Source organism: Callionymus lyra, chromosome 16 (assembly GCF_982586985.1).
Source record: "Callionymus lyra chromosome 16, fCalLyr1.hap1.1, whole genome shotgun sequence".
In the NCBI taxonomy this organism is placed as follows: domain Eukaryota; kingdom Metazoa; phylum Chordata; class Actinopteri; order Syngnathiformes; family Callionymidae; genus Callionymus; species Callionymus lyra.
In genome coordinates, this window is record NC_141833.1 from 9,607,537 (window position 1) to 9,621,101 (window position 13,565).

The 13,565-nt window shown below is 42.0% G+C and overlaps 3 protein-coding genes across 6 annotated transcripts in view; 2 read left to right on the forward strand and 1 right to left on the reverse strand.

The window, feature by feature from the left end:
• Positions 1–914: 914 nt before the first annotated feature.
• On the forward strand, positions 915–3,077 carry LOC148063570 (transcription initiation factor IIB-like). Its single transcript, XM_087810949.1, has 6 exons — positions 915–1,305; positions 1,382–1,515; positions 1,619–1,765; positions 1,996–2,125; positions 2,194–2,475; positions 2,556–3,077. Exons 1-6 carry the CDS (start codon positions 1,275–1,277, stop codon positions 2,687–2,689), a joined length of 858 nt encoding a protein of 285 aa, XP_087667075.1. The 5' UTR covers positions 915–1,274; the 3' UTR covers positions 2,690–3,077.
• Positions 3,078–3,216: 139 nt separating this feature from the next.
• LOC148063571 (transcription initiation factor IIB) lies at positions 3,217–9,116 on the forward strand. 2 transcript variants are annotated; one of them, XM_087810948.1, is made up of 7 exons: positions 3,217–3,291; positions 5,171–5,283; positions 5,583–5,716; positions 6,287–6,433; positions 7,305–7,434; positions 7,513–7,794; positions 8,603–9,116. In XM_087810948.1, exons 1-7 carry the CDS (start codon positions 3,275–3,277, stop codon positions 8,734–8,736), a joined length of 957 nt encoding a protein of 318 aa, XP_087667074.1. In that variant the 5' UTR covers positions 3,217–3,274; the 3' UTR covers positions 8,737–9,116. The 2 variants fall into 2 exon arrangements, with proteins under 2 accessions (XP_087667074.1, XP_087667073.1); XM_087810947.1 differs by lacking the exon at positions 3,217–3,291 and adding an exon at positions 3,984–4,184.
• pkn2a (protein kinase N2a) overlaps positions 8,957–13,565 on the reverse strand; it is a 28,089-nt gene continuing 23,480 nt past the window's right edge. For all 3 annotated transcript variants that reach the window (XM_087810943.1, XM_087810940.1, XM_087810942.1), the window contains 9 exons: positions 13,115–13,190; positions 12,957–13,048; positions 12,712–12,888; positions 11,732–11,794; positions 11,582–11,658; positions 11,362–11,504; positions 11,188–11,295; positions 10,087–10,167; positions 8,957–10,014 (listed from right to left, as the gene is read on the reverse strand). In XM_087810943.1, coding sequence (XP_087667069.1) covers positions 9,811–10,014; positions 10,087–10,167; positions 11,188–11,295; positions 11,362–11,504; positions 11,582–11,658; positions 11,732–11,794; positions 12,712–12,888; positions 12,957–13,048; positions 13,115–13,190 — 1,021 coding nt within the window. In that variant the 3' untranslated portion in view covers positions 8,957–9,810. The remainder of the gene's footprint in view (positions 10,015–10,086; positions 10,168–11,187; positions 11,296–11,361; positions 11,505–11,581; positions 11,659–11,731; positions 11,795–12,711; positions 12,889–12,956; positions 13,049–13,114; positions 13,191–13,565) is intronic.

Consider the following 13,565-nt stretch of genomic DNA (forward strand, 5'->3'; position numbering starts at 1 on the left):
CAGCTTTGGGAATCATCTGGACATGTCCACTTCTCACTTTGAAGTTGTAAAATCAGGTTCTTTGTCTGAATGAAGGAATTTGTCTTGGACTGAGAAAAATGAGTCTGGAGTCTGGAATGAGTGATATTAGTGTATTGATGAAAAAGCAGATTACAAGAATCTCTGGCACATCTACAAAGCAAGACTGTCTTTCCGGCCTCGGAAATCCCAAAGTTGGTCTGTTCTTAAGGCCCGTAAGTAATATCTACTTTAAATCAGTTAAGTTTGTCTGTGATGAAAACCAAATGGAAACCCCAAGGAAACAAAGGATGTCTTACAGCTTTTCCCTCCTAGTGTGAGAATCTGATACGTATTGCCCTTTAAACCAAATATCGGCTGGAGAGTCGGATGGCAGCCATTAGAGGTTGAGCACTCATAACGATGCTGTCAACCTACACCTCTTGAGCTAGATTTATACTTTGAGTAACTTGATTTACGTCATGGCAATCTCTTCACCACTCAGCACGTATTGATCCATCTAAATGCAACTTCTGTTTCCATCCAGAATGAGTCTGATCCCAACATCTTCAGACCATTCAAAAGAATCATTATGAGCTTCCTTATCCTTTTTTTGCCTTTGGTGGTAATCATAAATCAGATTTCACAAGCAACATCAAAGGCAGTATCTTATTTCAATTAACTCAAAGATGCCGTACAACCTACCTGGTGAGCTTAGAGGCTATAAATATACCTGTCGCTTCTAATTCCATCCAGAAGTATTGACTCAACGTACCATGGACGCCTCAAATAAGTAAGTAAAGGAAGTTTTCCCGGAAACGGCCACAGAAGGAAAAAGAAAATGCTTTTGAGAAGATTCATTTCTTTATTCAGTCACATTGATTGAAAAATATCGTAGAATACAATAGATGAAAGTCATGAAGCTAGTTGTACACAGTCAAAGAATTCAAGTCAGAGATGAGTTTTACCTGTATTACATTTTCCTGCCACAAGTCCAGCCTCACAGAGTAGCTTCAATTTGTTGGACTGAAATGACTAACAACACTAAATTATTCATTAAAGTTGATGTTTGTGATGAAGGTCTGATGTAAGAATGTTTCTCAATTTGACATATTTCTCTCCCGTCACTGCACAGAGTATTTCGTTTCAATCATCAGCATTATTTTAATTTACTGTCGCAGTGCTACAGTAAAGGAAAAGATGATCAGTCTTTTTCCAAAATTCACTGTCCAGACCACCCTGACGCCTGTCTTGTGGAGGACTGCAGTGCAGGGGACATGATCTGCCCTGAATGTGGGCTCGTGGTCGGTGAGTTTGACGCCAAATATGAAGGCTCCTATTCACATTTATGTACAGGCTGTACTTAATCCTTTATTTTCTTAAGGCGACCGAATCATTGACGTCGGGTCAGAATGGAGGACAATTTCAAATGACAAAGGTCTCAAAGATCCATCCAGAGTTGGAGACGCCCCAAATCTTCTGCTAAACTACGAGGACCTGTCTACTACATTCAGCAAGGTGAAGGGATTATTTTATGCTGCACATGAGACACAATACTTACCTATTAGTTCATAACCCAGTTATCGTTTCAACCTAATACTTGGTCTATTTTCAATGATAGGTGAAAGGGGGGGCTTCGTCAGATGAGTTCGGAATCCCAAAGTATCAGCAGCGTCTGTCCATGAGAAGTTCTGACATCGTTCTTCTGAACACCTTCAAAGAAATCAGCACGATGGCTGATCGCATCAACCTGCCAAGAAACATTGTGGTCAGTAAAATAGAACTTGCAGATGCCGCAATAAGGAACAAAAGTAAAAATTGTAGGATACTTAAATTGTTGTTTAGCACTGAACACACTAAAAAACTTCCATTTTCCTCAGAGCAAAACAATCATTCTACTTGAGGTCATGACTTCATGCATCACTTAACTGATAAAATACCATGAGAGGATTAGATCATATTTAGCAACCACAGTAATGTAAATGTTTTGTCTTCCAGGATAGAACAAACTACTTGTTCAAACAGGTTTATGAGCAGAAGATTCTGAAAGGACGAGCGAACAATGCGATCGCTTCGGCCTGCCTCTACATCGCTTGCAGACAAGAAGGTGTCCCGAGAACTTTCAAAGGTCAGACGACAACATTAATGTAACCCATCGCTTGTCAACCCAGTTCATACAAATAGTTATTCTTCCAGAAATCTGCGCCGTCTCCCGGATCTCCAAGAAAGAAATCGGCCGGTGCTTCAAACTCATTCTCAAAGCCTTGGAGACCGACATGTACCTCATCACGACGGGCGACTTCATGTCTCGCTTCTGCTCAAACCTGGGTCTCACCAAGCAAGTGCAGATGGGGGCGACCTTCATCGCGAGGAAGGCCGTTGAGCTCGACCTGGTTCCTGGGAGAAGTCCCATCTCTGTGGCTGCAGCAGCCATCTACATGGCTTCTCAGGCCACCTCAGACAAGAAGACCCAGAAAGGTGATAATGGTTCTATTTATTATATATTCTTACTGTGAAATGGCATAAATGTTTGACTAGTGTCTGTGATTGTCTTATAGAAATTGGAGACACTGCTGGTGTGGCCGACGTTACAATCCGACAATCCTATCGCCTGATCTACCCACGAGCTGCAGACCTCTTTCCTCCCGACTTCCAATTTGACACACCAGTGGACAACCTCCCTCTGCTCTGAAAAGTTTCACACGAAAGCTCCAAAATAATTATTTTTTTCTGCCCCTTCGAGACATCATGAGAAGTTAACACGATGGATAATGTTATCACAGCTACTTTAGCATTAAAAACCTCATTAAAAAATGGATTAGTACATATTAAAGATTTGAAAACACAAAAACTGACAATACAATCCAATACACTAATAAAGAAAACCCATAAATCAAGGATATTTAATTCAGAAACTTTTTTTATTTACATTATCAATAAAATATACAGAATTGCTTATCAAAACGACTGATATCTGAAAACAAAAGTATTTTTTTTTATTATTATTATTTCTCCCAGTTGTTTTTTTTACTTTCTTTATTACGTGTTTCCTTAAATAAATGCAAATATTTGTTGACGAACACGTTTAAATGATAACAAATGTTGTTTTTCGTTGGGAAATAAAATCATTATTCGTTGCAGACAGTCGGAAAACGAATCCTAAACAAAGAACGGGAAGTGACGTCCGGTTGTCGCACCACGTGATCGAATGTCTATAAATAAAGGTGCCGTCATTGCGCTGTTGTAGTCTAACCATCCGGGGAGTCTACGAGGTCGAATGTCGTCTCAAAAGAAGTGAGTTTCCACAACATTTCCGCCTGAAAAATAACCCACTTCTGTGCCTAACTTCGAGAGGAAGAGTCGGCCTCGACCAACTATAAGTCAACACTGGCTGCTGCGTGTTTTTAGCGGGTGTTAGCTAGCTGCTAGCCGGTTAGCTTGTCGGGATCCCTCCGCATCACCTGATGTTGTCACAAACAAAGATCCACAAATAGCAAGTTGTGAAGATGATTTTAAACACAATAGACGTGTTTGTTTTTTTAAATCCACACGGAAGCTAAAAGCTAACGATTTATCCACGTTTAGCTAAAAACCTTCGACGATGACACGTATTGAGTCGTATCGTTTACGACATGCACGTAAATCAAAAACGATTGTCGGGATCAAGTTACATAATAATTAAAAATAGTGAAGCTTTTAAAATTGTTTACTTGAACAGTGAATATTAAATACAATTCTTAGTCATACCTGCTGCGTTCTCGTCTCCCGAAGTCTTCTGTGTCTGTGTCGCAACTTTGTCATCATTTAAACTCAACACATGCTTTAATACGTTTTCTGTGCCTTTTATACAAACTATTATTTTCTTTAGTGTCACTTGTTTGTCGAACTGTTCCTGTTCTCGTCATAAAGCAGTGGAACAAGAGAGAATTTGTCGCTTCTGACACAGTAAAGTGATTCAAGGCTCATAACTGTCTGTGATCTGTCATCGTTTTTACGTCAAAGTGCGATGTTTTGTGGCTCGTTTCGGCGCCAGGTTTTTCCATCCGACGCCAAACCTCTCTCCCTGGACCCTGGTTCTGAAGCTTCTCTTGAACCTTCCTCGGCCTTGACGTTGTCAAGATGCAGATGACTGAACCGCTCTGCCTTTTCGAGTCCACCATCCTCCAGCTAGACACCAGCTTCTTTAGGTCTTGACTTGAAATTTGACCCCAAATTCAAACGTCAATCCTTTTCAATTGGGAGAATTTTTTCATTGTAATCCTTGTGTTTTGGGAGTTGTTTTTCTAGCAGTGCCGCATGTTAATATGATAGGTTTCACATTGTCCGAAAATGAAACCTGAAATATCCAATTCCCTCGTGCTCGCCTGTGATCTCCCTCTCTATTGAAGCCTTAATACAGTAATAGTTTTGAAAAAATAACATTCAATACTTGAAGTAACTAAAGTGCTGTCTTGTGCAAGATTTCCCCTGAAACACTGGAAGCTTCCACTAAAAAACAGATACAAATATAGACTTGTTAATATATTATTCCTGATCAATTCCTCATGTCGAGGCTTCAATACAAGATGGACGAGCAGTACGGAGGTATTTGGATGTTTTTAAGTCTGTCTTTTTGGACGAAGAATAGTGATCTCTGTTCGTGACTTTCATTTTTGTCTGTGACTCTAAAAAAAAGAACGGATTGCTCTGAAAATAATCCCAACCCTTTAGTCGACATTAGGGCGAGTAAAAAGGAAAAGGAGTGAAATTTGAAGTTTCTTATGTGGATTTTATGTCGACGCCATGTTTCTAGTACTTAGGACCTGTTCACGGAAATGACTTATTTCCTCATTTAAAGACGCAGAAGAAAATTAAAATAAACTTGGGTACTTGAACTCCACAAATTGACTTTAAAATAAACAAATATCACTGTTGCTCCTAGGTTTTGGAACGATCTTCCTCTAACTCTGTGTTTGATGATCTACTGACTCCTTCAAGAAACATCTTAAAACATTTTTATTTGTTCAGTTTTTTTCAGGATTTTCTGGAACTCCTGTGTTTGTCTTATGATGTCTTGGCCTTTTAAAGTATTTTTTTTTTAAACTGTTTGTTGTTCTGTTGTTTAAGTGGTTTGTGACCCTGGTCTAGAAAGACACTTTACAGATAATAACTTGCTGTTTTCATCACTCCATAGAGAGGATGCACTGGCTCTACCCAGAATCCACTGCCCCAACCACCCGGAGGCCATCCTGGTGGAGGACTACAGAGCCGGGGACATGATCTGTCCCGAGTGCGGCCTTGTCGTCGGTGAGTTTCAATCTTAGAATTGTATTTATGCCCCCGTAAATTAAAGATGTAAAACAAAACATTCTCTATTCTTTTCCTGTATTTATTCATTACTAATCCTTAACTATGACCATAGAGTCTTTGTTTAAGGTAATTTTGTGAGTATTTCTTTGAAAAGATTGAAATTACTATAGAAATTATTAGTGGAAAAAAAGCATTTATGAGAGTTTAACAACATCATAACAGCCACTGTATACAACGTGGCCCCTGGGGAGTTAATCATCCACCAGTTCTAAACACAATGACTTCTCTCTCGCCAGGTGATCGTGTCATCGACGTCGGGTCGGAGTGGAGAACGTTTTCCAACGAGAAAGCCCTCAAAGACCCGTCCAGAGTGGGAGACGCCCAGAACCCCTTGTTGAACGGAGGAGACCTGTCCACCATGATCAGCAAGGTGACGCGGCAAAGTCCACTGTAGTCGGTCGTGTTATTGATCTTGACCCCGTGACGTGTATTTGTCATCCTGCGGGGATTCACCTAAAAATGTAATGATTTTTAAACTTTCTCACCGTCTCACACAAACTCGTAGAACCAGAGTTACGTCCACATTTGTGACATAGTTCAGGACCAGAGGAGACAAATCCTTCCAGACTGTTGACTCCTTCAACAAACATCTTTATTTGTGCAGACGTTTCCTTGATTCTCTGTGTTGTCTTGACCTTTTAAGTATATATTTTTAACTGTGTATTGTTTTGATTGTTTAAGCGCTTTGTGACCCTGGTCTGGAAAAGCGCTGTACAAATATTACTTGCTAACATATTCAAAGCGAAATCGGTAAATAAATATTTACCATCAGTTATTGTTCATCTTGTCGGTTAGAGTTTAATCCAACCGTTAATGAAATGTTCTGGTTGCAGTGATGTGACGAAAGGGAGTTTAAGTCAGTTTGACTTCAGACAAAATAGCTGCTCATGCTTGAACAGACTAGAAAAATGAAGCTCATGAGAACTACTTGTCACCACAGGGGACGGGTGCAGCCAGTTTTGACGAGTTCGGCAACTCCAAGTACCAGAACCGGCGGACGATGAGCAGTTCGGATCGCGCCATGTTAAACGCCTTCAAAGAAATCACCACGATGGCCGATCGGATCAACCTACCGCGCAACATCGTCGTAAGTAACGAAGCAAATCGACAAACGAGCCCAACTGCAAAACTCTTGTGCACCAGTGACCAGTTTAATGTTGGCGCCGCTCAACAGGCCAACCTTTAAATAAAAACGGCAAAAGTAAAAAAAAAAAAAGAAAGCAGAAGCTCTGAACTTGCTTCTCTGAAATCAGATGATGTCGCATTTAGTTTGGCTTTTAATTAATTTTGCTTGTTTACAGGTTTTATTTGTGGAGAAAATCTGACCAAAATGAGCAGTTTGACGTGTTAAGAGTCACAGGCTAATGTTACTTCAGAGAAATGCAGGTCAATCTTCTAAACCTAACACATTTCAGACGGTAATAATCGATTCTCACCTGCAGTTGACACAGAACTCTGCAGCAAGAATTCTCACCCGCTCTAGTAGAAGAACTCACATTTCTCTGATCCTTAAAACTCTTCACTGGCTTCCAGTTTCTTTTAGGATCAATTTTAGAATTCTGGTTCTTACTTTCAGATCTATTCATGGTCAGGCTCCTCCTTACATCAGTGATCTGATCCAGCCTTACACCCCAGCTCGGGCTCTGAGGTCTGTGGATCATAATCTACTGATGGTTCCTGAACACACTTCAGGACCAGAGGAGAGAAATCCTTCCAGACTTTTTCTTGATTTTCTGGGACTCCTATGTTTGTCTTATGTGTCTTGATCTTTGAAGTATATATTTTATTGAGTATTGTTTTGATTGTTAAAGCCCTTTGTGACCATAATTTCATGGCATCATTTCTTCTCAATCCTGTGGCCAGGTTACTAACGACTCACTTAAGGCGCCCTTGATGGATTCACAAACCTCTCCCAAAAACGTAGACAAAAGATTTGACAGACACTTTTTGTTTTGCAGGACAGAACAAACAACCTGTTCAAACAGGTTTATGAGCAGAAAAGCCTGAAGGGACGAGCGAATGACGCCATCGCCTCCGCCTGCCTCTACATCGCCTGCAGACAAGAAGGTGTACCGAGAACCTTCAAAGGTCAGAGCGCGAACAAACGAAAACCACTTCCGACACCGCCGTCGGCAGAAGTCTCATTGACCTGTCGTCCCGTCACAGAGATCTGCGCCGTCTCACGCATCTCCAAGAAGGAGATCGGCCGCTGCTTCAAGCTGATCCTGAAGGCCCTGGAGACCAGCGTGGACCTCATCACCACGGGGGACTTCATGTCCCGCTTCTGCTCCAACCTCAGCCTGCCCAAGCAGGTGCAGATGGGAGCGACCTACATCGCCAGGAAGGCCGTGGAGCTGGACCTGGTCCCCGGGAGGAGTCCCATCTCCGTGGCCGCCGCCGCCATCTACATGGCCTCGCAGGCCTCCGCGGACAAGAAGACACAGAAAGGTGAGTGGACTTGATAAGCCATTGTGGTCACATGACCAACAACAAGGAGATCCTAAAGGTAAAGTCCAGACTAGGTGTGACGGTTTAAATATTTCCTGGTATCAGAGCAGGAGTCAAACTAGAACACGGCTCTTAAAGAACAACTAATGTTGATTTAAGTGAGACTTAAATATAGTTGGACTCTATTGTATCATCAGTGTCTGTTTGTACAAAACTCTTTTCATTCAAATATGTACATTAGAAAATTAGCTTAAGCCTGTCCACTGAAAACACATCAAGGTGTGTCACCCTGTATCGTCAATCCCAGAAGTAGTCCACCTCCAAGACACTCATTGTATAAACAAAGCAGGGTATGATGATACCTGGCTGGAGGATGGCTTCACTCATTGTATAAACAAAGCAGGGTATGATGATACCTGGCTGGAGGATGGCTTCACTCATTGTATAAACAAAGCAGGGTATGATGATACCTGGCTGGAGGATGGCTTCACTCATTGTATAAACAAAGCAGGGAATGATGATACCTGGCTGGAGGAGTGAAGCCCTCATTACATTATAATGGATTCCGCTCTCGTAACCTCTCGTTCGCCAAGATTCCATATTCCATGATGAGGGACTTGTATCATAGAGACTTCAACGTTTGAAACGCATGACTCAGGAGTTTCACATTCGTTTCCCTTTAAATTCTTCCTTTTGGGGGTTTTCCCCAAAAAAGTATCGGTTCCTGAACGCACCACTTTGAGTGAGAAGATGAAAGCGAGCCCCCCCTCCCCCTTTGATCCATTCTACGTCTTTTCTCATTCTGCAGAAATCGGAGACATCGCCGGCGTCGCCGACGTCACCATCCGACAGTCGTACCGGCTCATCTACCCGCGGGCCGTCGAACTTTTCCCGCCAGATTTCAAATTCGACACACCAGTGGACAGACTACCTCAACTGTGAATCCTGCGACTTTTTTTTTTCTTTTTCCCCCGCTCTCACATGGACACATTCCAGAAACCATGATCTCTACGACGTGGCAGGACAAACCTTCTAGCTTCTTAACACACTTTGTAAACTCGTGAGGCTCCATTTTGTTTGAACAGTTCTAATTAAAAGTACAAAAAAACAAAAAAAAAATCACTTGGTGTTCATGTGTGGATTTGAAAGGCAGCGACGAGCGTTCCACTGTTACAAACGTTTAATCTGCATTTATGACGGGTAACAAACAACTGTTTTTCTTTTTACGCCGGGCTGAGGAGTCCATGTTTGTACCATCCGAAAAAGTTTCTGTTCAGGGATAAACATGCACAAGCAAGGAATAAAAAAAAAACTTTGTACAATCCTTTTTCCATTATTTCGAAATGCAATAAAACTGGATAAAATTAGTGCTTTCATCTTGTGTACATACAGTAATGTGGATATAAAAACACCCTGCAGTGATCAACCAGTGGCTTCTGATTGTTTCTCTAAATGGGACGAATGTTGAGCTGAAAGAATGGAAGTCACCGCGACCTCTTGAGAGTCCAGAGCAGAGGGAGCTTTTAATCAATTTCTTTTGCTATCGGTGAATAAATAAAAGATTAATCATTTGCAGCATCTTGAGGTATAATCGCTCACCACGTTGGGCTGTAAACACCTGCTCGGAACAAGCCGGTAACGTCCCGGGGGGATTATTTTGTACAACCGTGATGCTGGAGAATTTTTTTGGAGCTGAGGTGAAAGCTATGCTGATTACAGAGAGACAATAAAATATAGGACAGAATATAATCTGTACACACGAGTATCGACAGTGATGCTGGATAACATGGTCGTGGCGTCGGCAGAACATTCTCAGTGGTCAGACGGCGGCGGCGCCTCCCTCCTCCTTCAAATGTCTTTTAAAAAAAAAAAAAAAGTTCTTCATGATGATTTGAGTGTCACACCAGGGGTTATGACTGCCCCCCCCTCAGTGGCACACAGTTGAGACCCTCAGCGTTTTGGGGCGTCAGTCGTGGGTGTGTTTTTTTTCACAGTGTGGCGGCGGCGGGCGGCGAGCTAACACCAGTCGGCGATGTAGTCAAAGTCCGAGAACATAGTCTGCTCCTCCGTGTTGAGCATCCGCGGCTCCCGCGGCGGCGTCAGGATCGGCGCCTCCGACGTGAACTCGTCGTCGAAGTTGCTGACGTCGTTGGATCCCTTGATGACCGGCACGAACGGCGGCCGCACCCTCTTCGCCAGGAGCCCGTTCCAGTCCATGTTCTGTGGAAGAGTCAGAGGTCAGTGGGCGGGTTCTTAAAAGCGTGACCGAAGGCTGTCGTGCGATTGGCTCACCCTGAAGAACAGATGCCGCTTCACTTCCTCCGCGTCTCGCTCGCCTGCGCCGAGCCGCCGCTCCGGACTCCTCCTCAGGAGCTGCCACACAACCAGAGTTCAGATGCATGCTGGGAACTAACTCAAGACAATAGTGATCCGGCCTTAACATTAAAACCACTTGCGTAACAACTTTTCTTAAACTTTTCTTTTGTTTAACTTCAGACAAGCATGTGACCAGAGGCTGCTTTCTCACAATGAAACATTTAGGATAGTTATAAGGAGTGGGGGGAAAAAAAAGAAATAGATATTAATTTAATTACAGATAATTAAGGGTTGATTTAAAAAAAATAAAAATGTTTTCATTACAGAGGTCCCTCGATCTTTGTTGGGGTTACGATCAGAACCCTTGTGATAACTAAAATCTGTAGATCCTTCACCTTTTTAAAAAAATCAAAGTTTATTTAAACTTGTAAACTCGACATTGAATACGATGTGCCATCCCCCTCAACAACCCTCTCAGTAACGGTGACCTGAACAGCACTTATAATGCTCTGCCGCCCAGCCAACCAATCACAGTGGTCGATCACTTTTGACAAAGAAACATAGAATTGAATAAGAGCAGTGTATAGAAAGGCATCATGGGAGTTCATGGTTTTGTTGGCAGCATAGTTAAGGTGCTTAAGTTCTGAGGTTCTTGACAGATCCTATAATATAATCAAATTAGACTTAGACTTAGACTGCACTTTATTGATCCCTTTGAGACGACACTCTCAGGGAAATTTCTGTTTTCCAGTAGCACAGAAGGAATAGAGAAACAGTAGCACACAGAAGAGGACGATAGCATTAAATAACAACAACAGTAACTGAATATAACGACAGTATAAACAAATAAAATAAATAAATAAAATAAACTAAACAAAGTGACTTTACGTTATTGCAAACGAAAGTGTCAACGTGTTGTTAATCCACTGTAGAGATGGAAGTGTCAGACTCCTTCCCCTCTGACTCCAGCCCCAAGCAATGTGTCGTAACATGTGATGTGAAGAAGGGTCGACTGTATTTCCAAACACAACTTTCGACTCTGCCGTCACAAAAGATGGTCGGCGATGAGAAACTCACCCTCCTCATGATGGAAATGGCTTCGGTGGAGAGGAAGCGAGGATACCGGACTTCATCGTTGACTATGCTGTCGAACACCTCCTCCTCGTCGTCACCAGGGAAGGGAGACTGCAGGAGGAAGAGGAACATCAAACATCACGAGGTTCACATCACCGCGGCAGAGGCAGCACGTACCTCCCCGACCAGCATCTCAAAGATGAGGACCCCCAGACCCCACCAGTCCACAGCCCGGGTGTACGAGGTTTCTGTCAAAACTTCAGGAGCCAAGAACTCTGGCGTTCCACAAAACGTGCTGGTTCTGTCCCTGAAGCCCATTCCTGCACACGAGTCGCACCAGTGGACGTTAATAAAAAAACAAACGCTCCACAGAAGGACTCGTCGTGAAGGCGTTTACCTTCTTTGCAGAGCCCGAAGTCAGCAATCTTCACGTATCCCTCCGTGTCCAGGAGCAGGTTGTCCAGCTTCAAGTCCCTGCATTCAAAACACCATGAGACGGACGAGCAGATGTCAACGTGAAGAAGGACATGTCCCTGAAGGCCCTCACCTGTAGACGATCTTGTGTTCGTGCAGGAACTGTAGACCCAGAACCACGCAGGCGGCGTAAAAGCTGCAGTTGGTCAGAAGGACTATGTTAGAGGCAGTAAAAGTAGTTATTGTTTTATTGTTTTATTATTTGTTTTATTTTCGCATTGTTTCCATGAACACCTTAACCTTGTTGTTTCTGGCTCCCCCAGTGGACCAACAGTGTAAGTGCAAGAAAAGTAACATCTGTTTACTAAATAAAAAAAGGCTCTTGTTGTGTCTCGTTTAATCATCACAGTAACTTCAAAATACTTCAGTCTTTCAGCCATAATGGAAATAAATGTAATCACAAATAATAAATAAATGCAGACACTACTGTACAGGGCACCTTGAGTTGTGTAGTTATGTACTTTTAAAGACATTTGTTCACCTCTTTTCTTCCTTTTGTATTTTTATGGGGTTTTATATTTTTATTGGTTCTTTTTATAATATTTTCTAAATAGAATTTTTAATAAAATGGTAATACACCAAACACAAATATAAGAAATGCGCAATCTACATTTTTATTAAGAACATTAAAATGAAATATTAAATTATATTATATACAATTAAATGAAGTAAGCTTATTTTAGAAGGTCCTTTTGTCCATTAAAAAAAAGTAATTCTCATTGCATTCTTTATGCCCTGAATAACAGTCACAATATAAATAAACAGACCCCTAAGGAAATGCTGTTCAAAGGAGTCATGACTGTTTAAAAAAATATTTTCTATAATGTTTTATTTTCAAATTGAAATATTACATAATGTTGTTTTGAAGTCTTGAGGAAATTTAATTTCCGACCCTTGTCTTCGAGGCTGCATCACTGTTCGGTGCTCTGCTGCAGACTGGAAAGACCCGTGCTTCAAAACATCTAAAGAAGAACTTGTTTCTAATCAACCAAACATGGTAACAACATCCTAGCGATCTGACAAACTTTCTCCGTGGTGGTCGAGGTCACTCACACAGCCCTGGGCTCTGAGAAGACGTCGGCGTGGATGTGCATCATCAGATCGCCCCCGGCAGCGTACTCCATCACGAAGCAAACGTGCTCCTGCGTCTGGAAGCATGCGAACAGGTTGACCAGGAACGGGTGGCGGACGCTGTTGACCGTCTCAAATATCCTCTTCTCACACATCAGACTGTGGGGGGGAGAGAGTCCAGAGTTACGCTCCGTCATTAGAGATCACACTGGGGGGTCAGGACTCACCTGTCCACCTCATCTCGAGCCACGATGTCTCCCTTCTTCAGAGCTTTGATGGCAAACATTTCTCCGGTGCTCTTGTACTCGGATAACAACACCTGCAGACACATGTTTCCTTTAAAACCTAAATCCACGTTTTCATGTCACTTTCTATTCAAACACACCTTTCCAAAGTGACCTCGTCCAAGAACTGCAACACACTTGAAGTCCTGAAGACTGAAGTGAAACTGCTCCTCTTCCCTAAAAAGCCAAAAATATAATACATTATAAAAATGAACACTAGAGGGGGCTGTTTGACACGTTTTCCTCATCGGCGTTTGTTCACTTTTTCATAATAATTGAAATTAACAACATTTGCACGTGTGTCTACATAGTTGAAAATATATTGTACTCCTATTTAACAATGATTATTTGAAGAATTGTTCCTCAGATCATCTGGTTGAAGGAAAGAGTTTAATGGGAGTGTTTGCATATTTTCTCCATCTTTCCCAATTCACCAAAGACAATATAAGACTTAAAAGTTAATAATATAATAATATAAGTTTATAATATAAGTTTCATTTTGAATTGTGTGGTTGAGTTTGACACCCCTGTCCTACAATTTCTTTAAGCGTT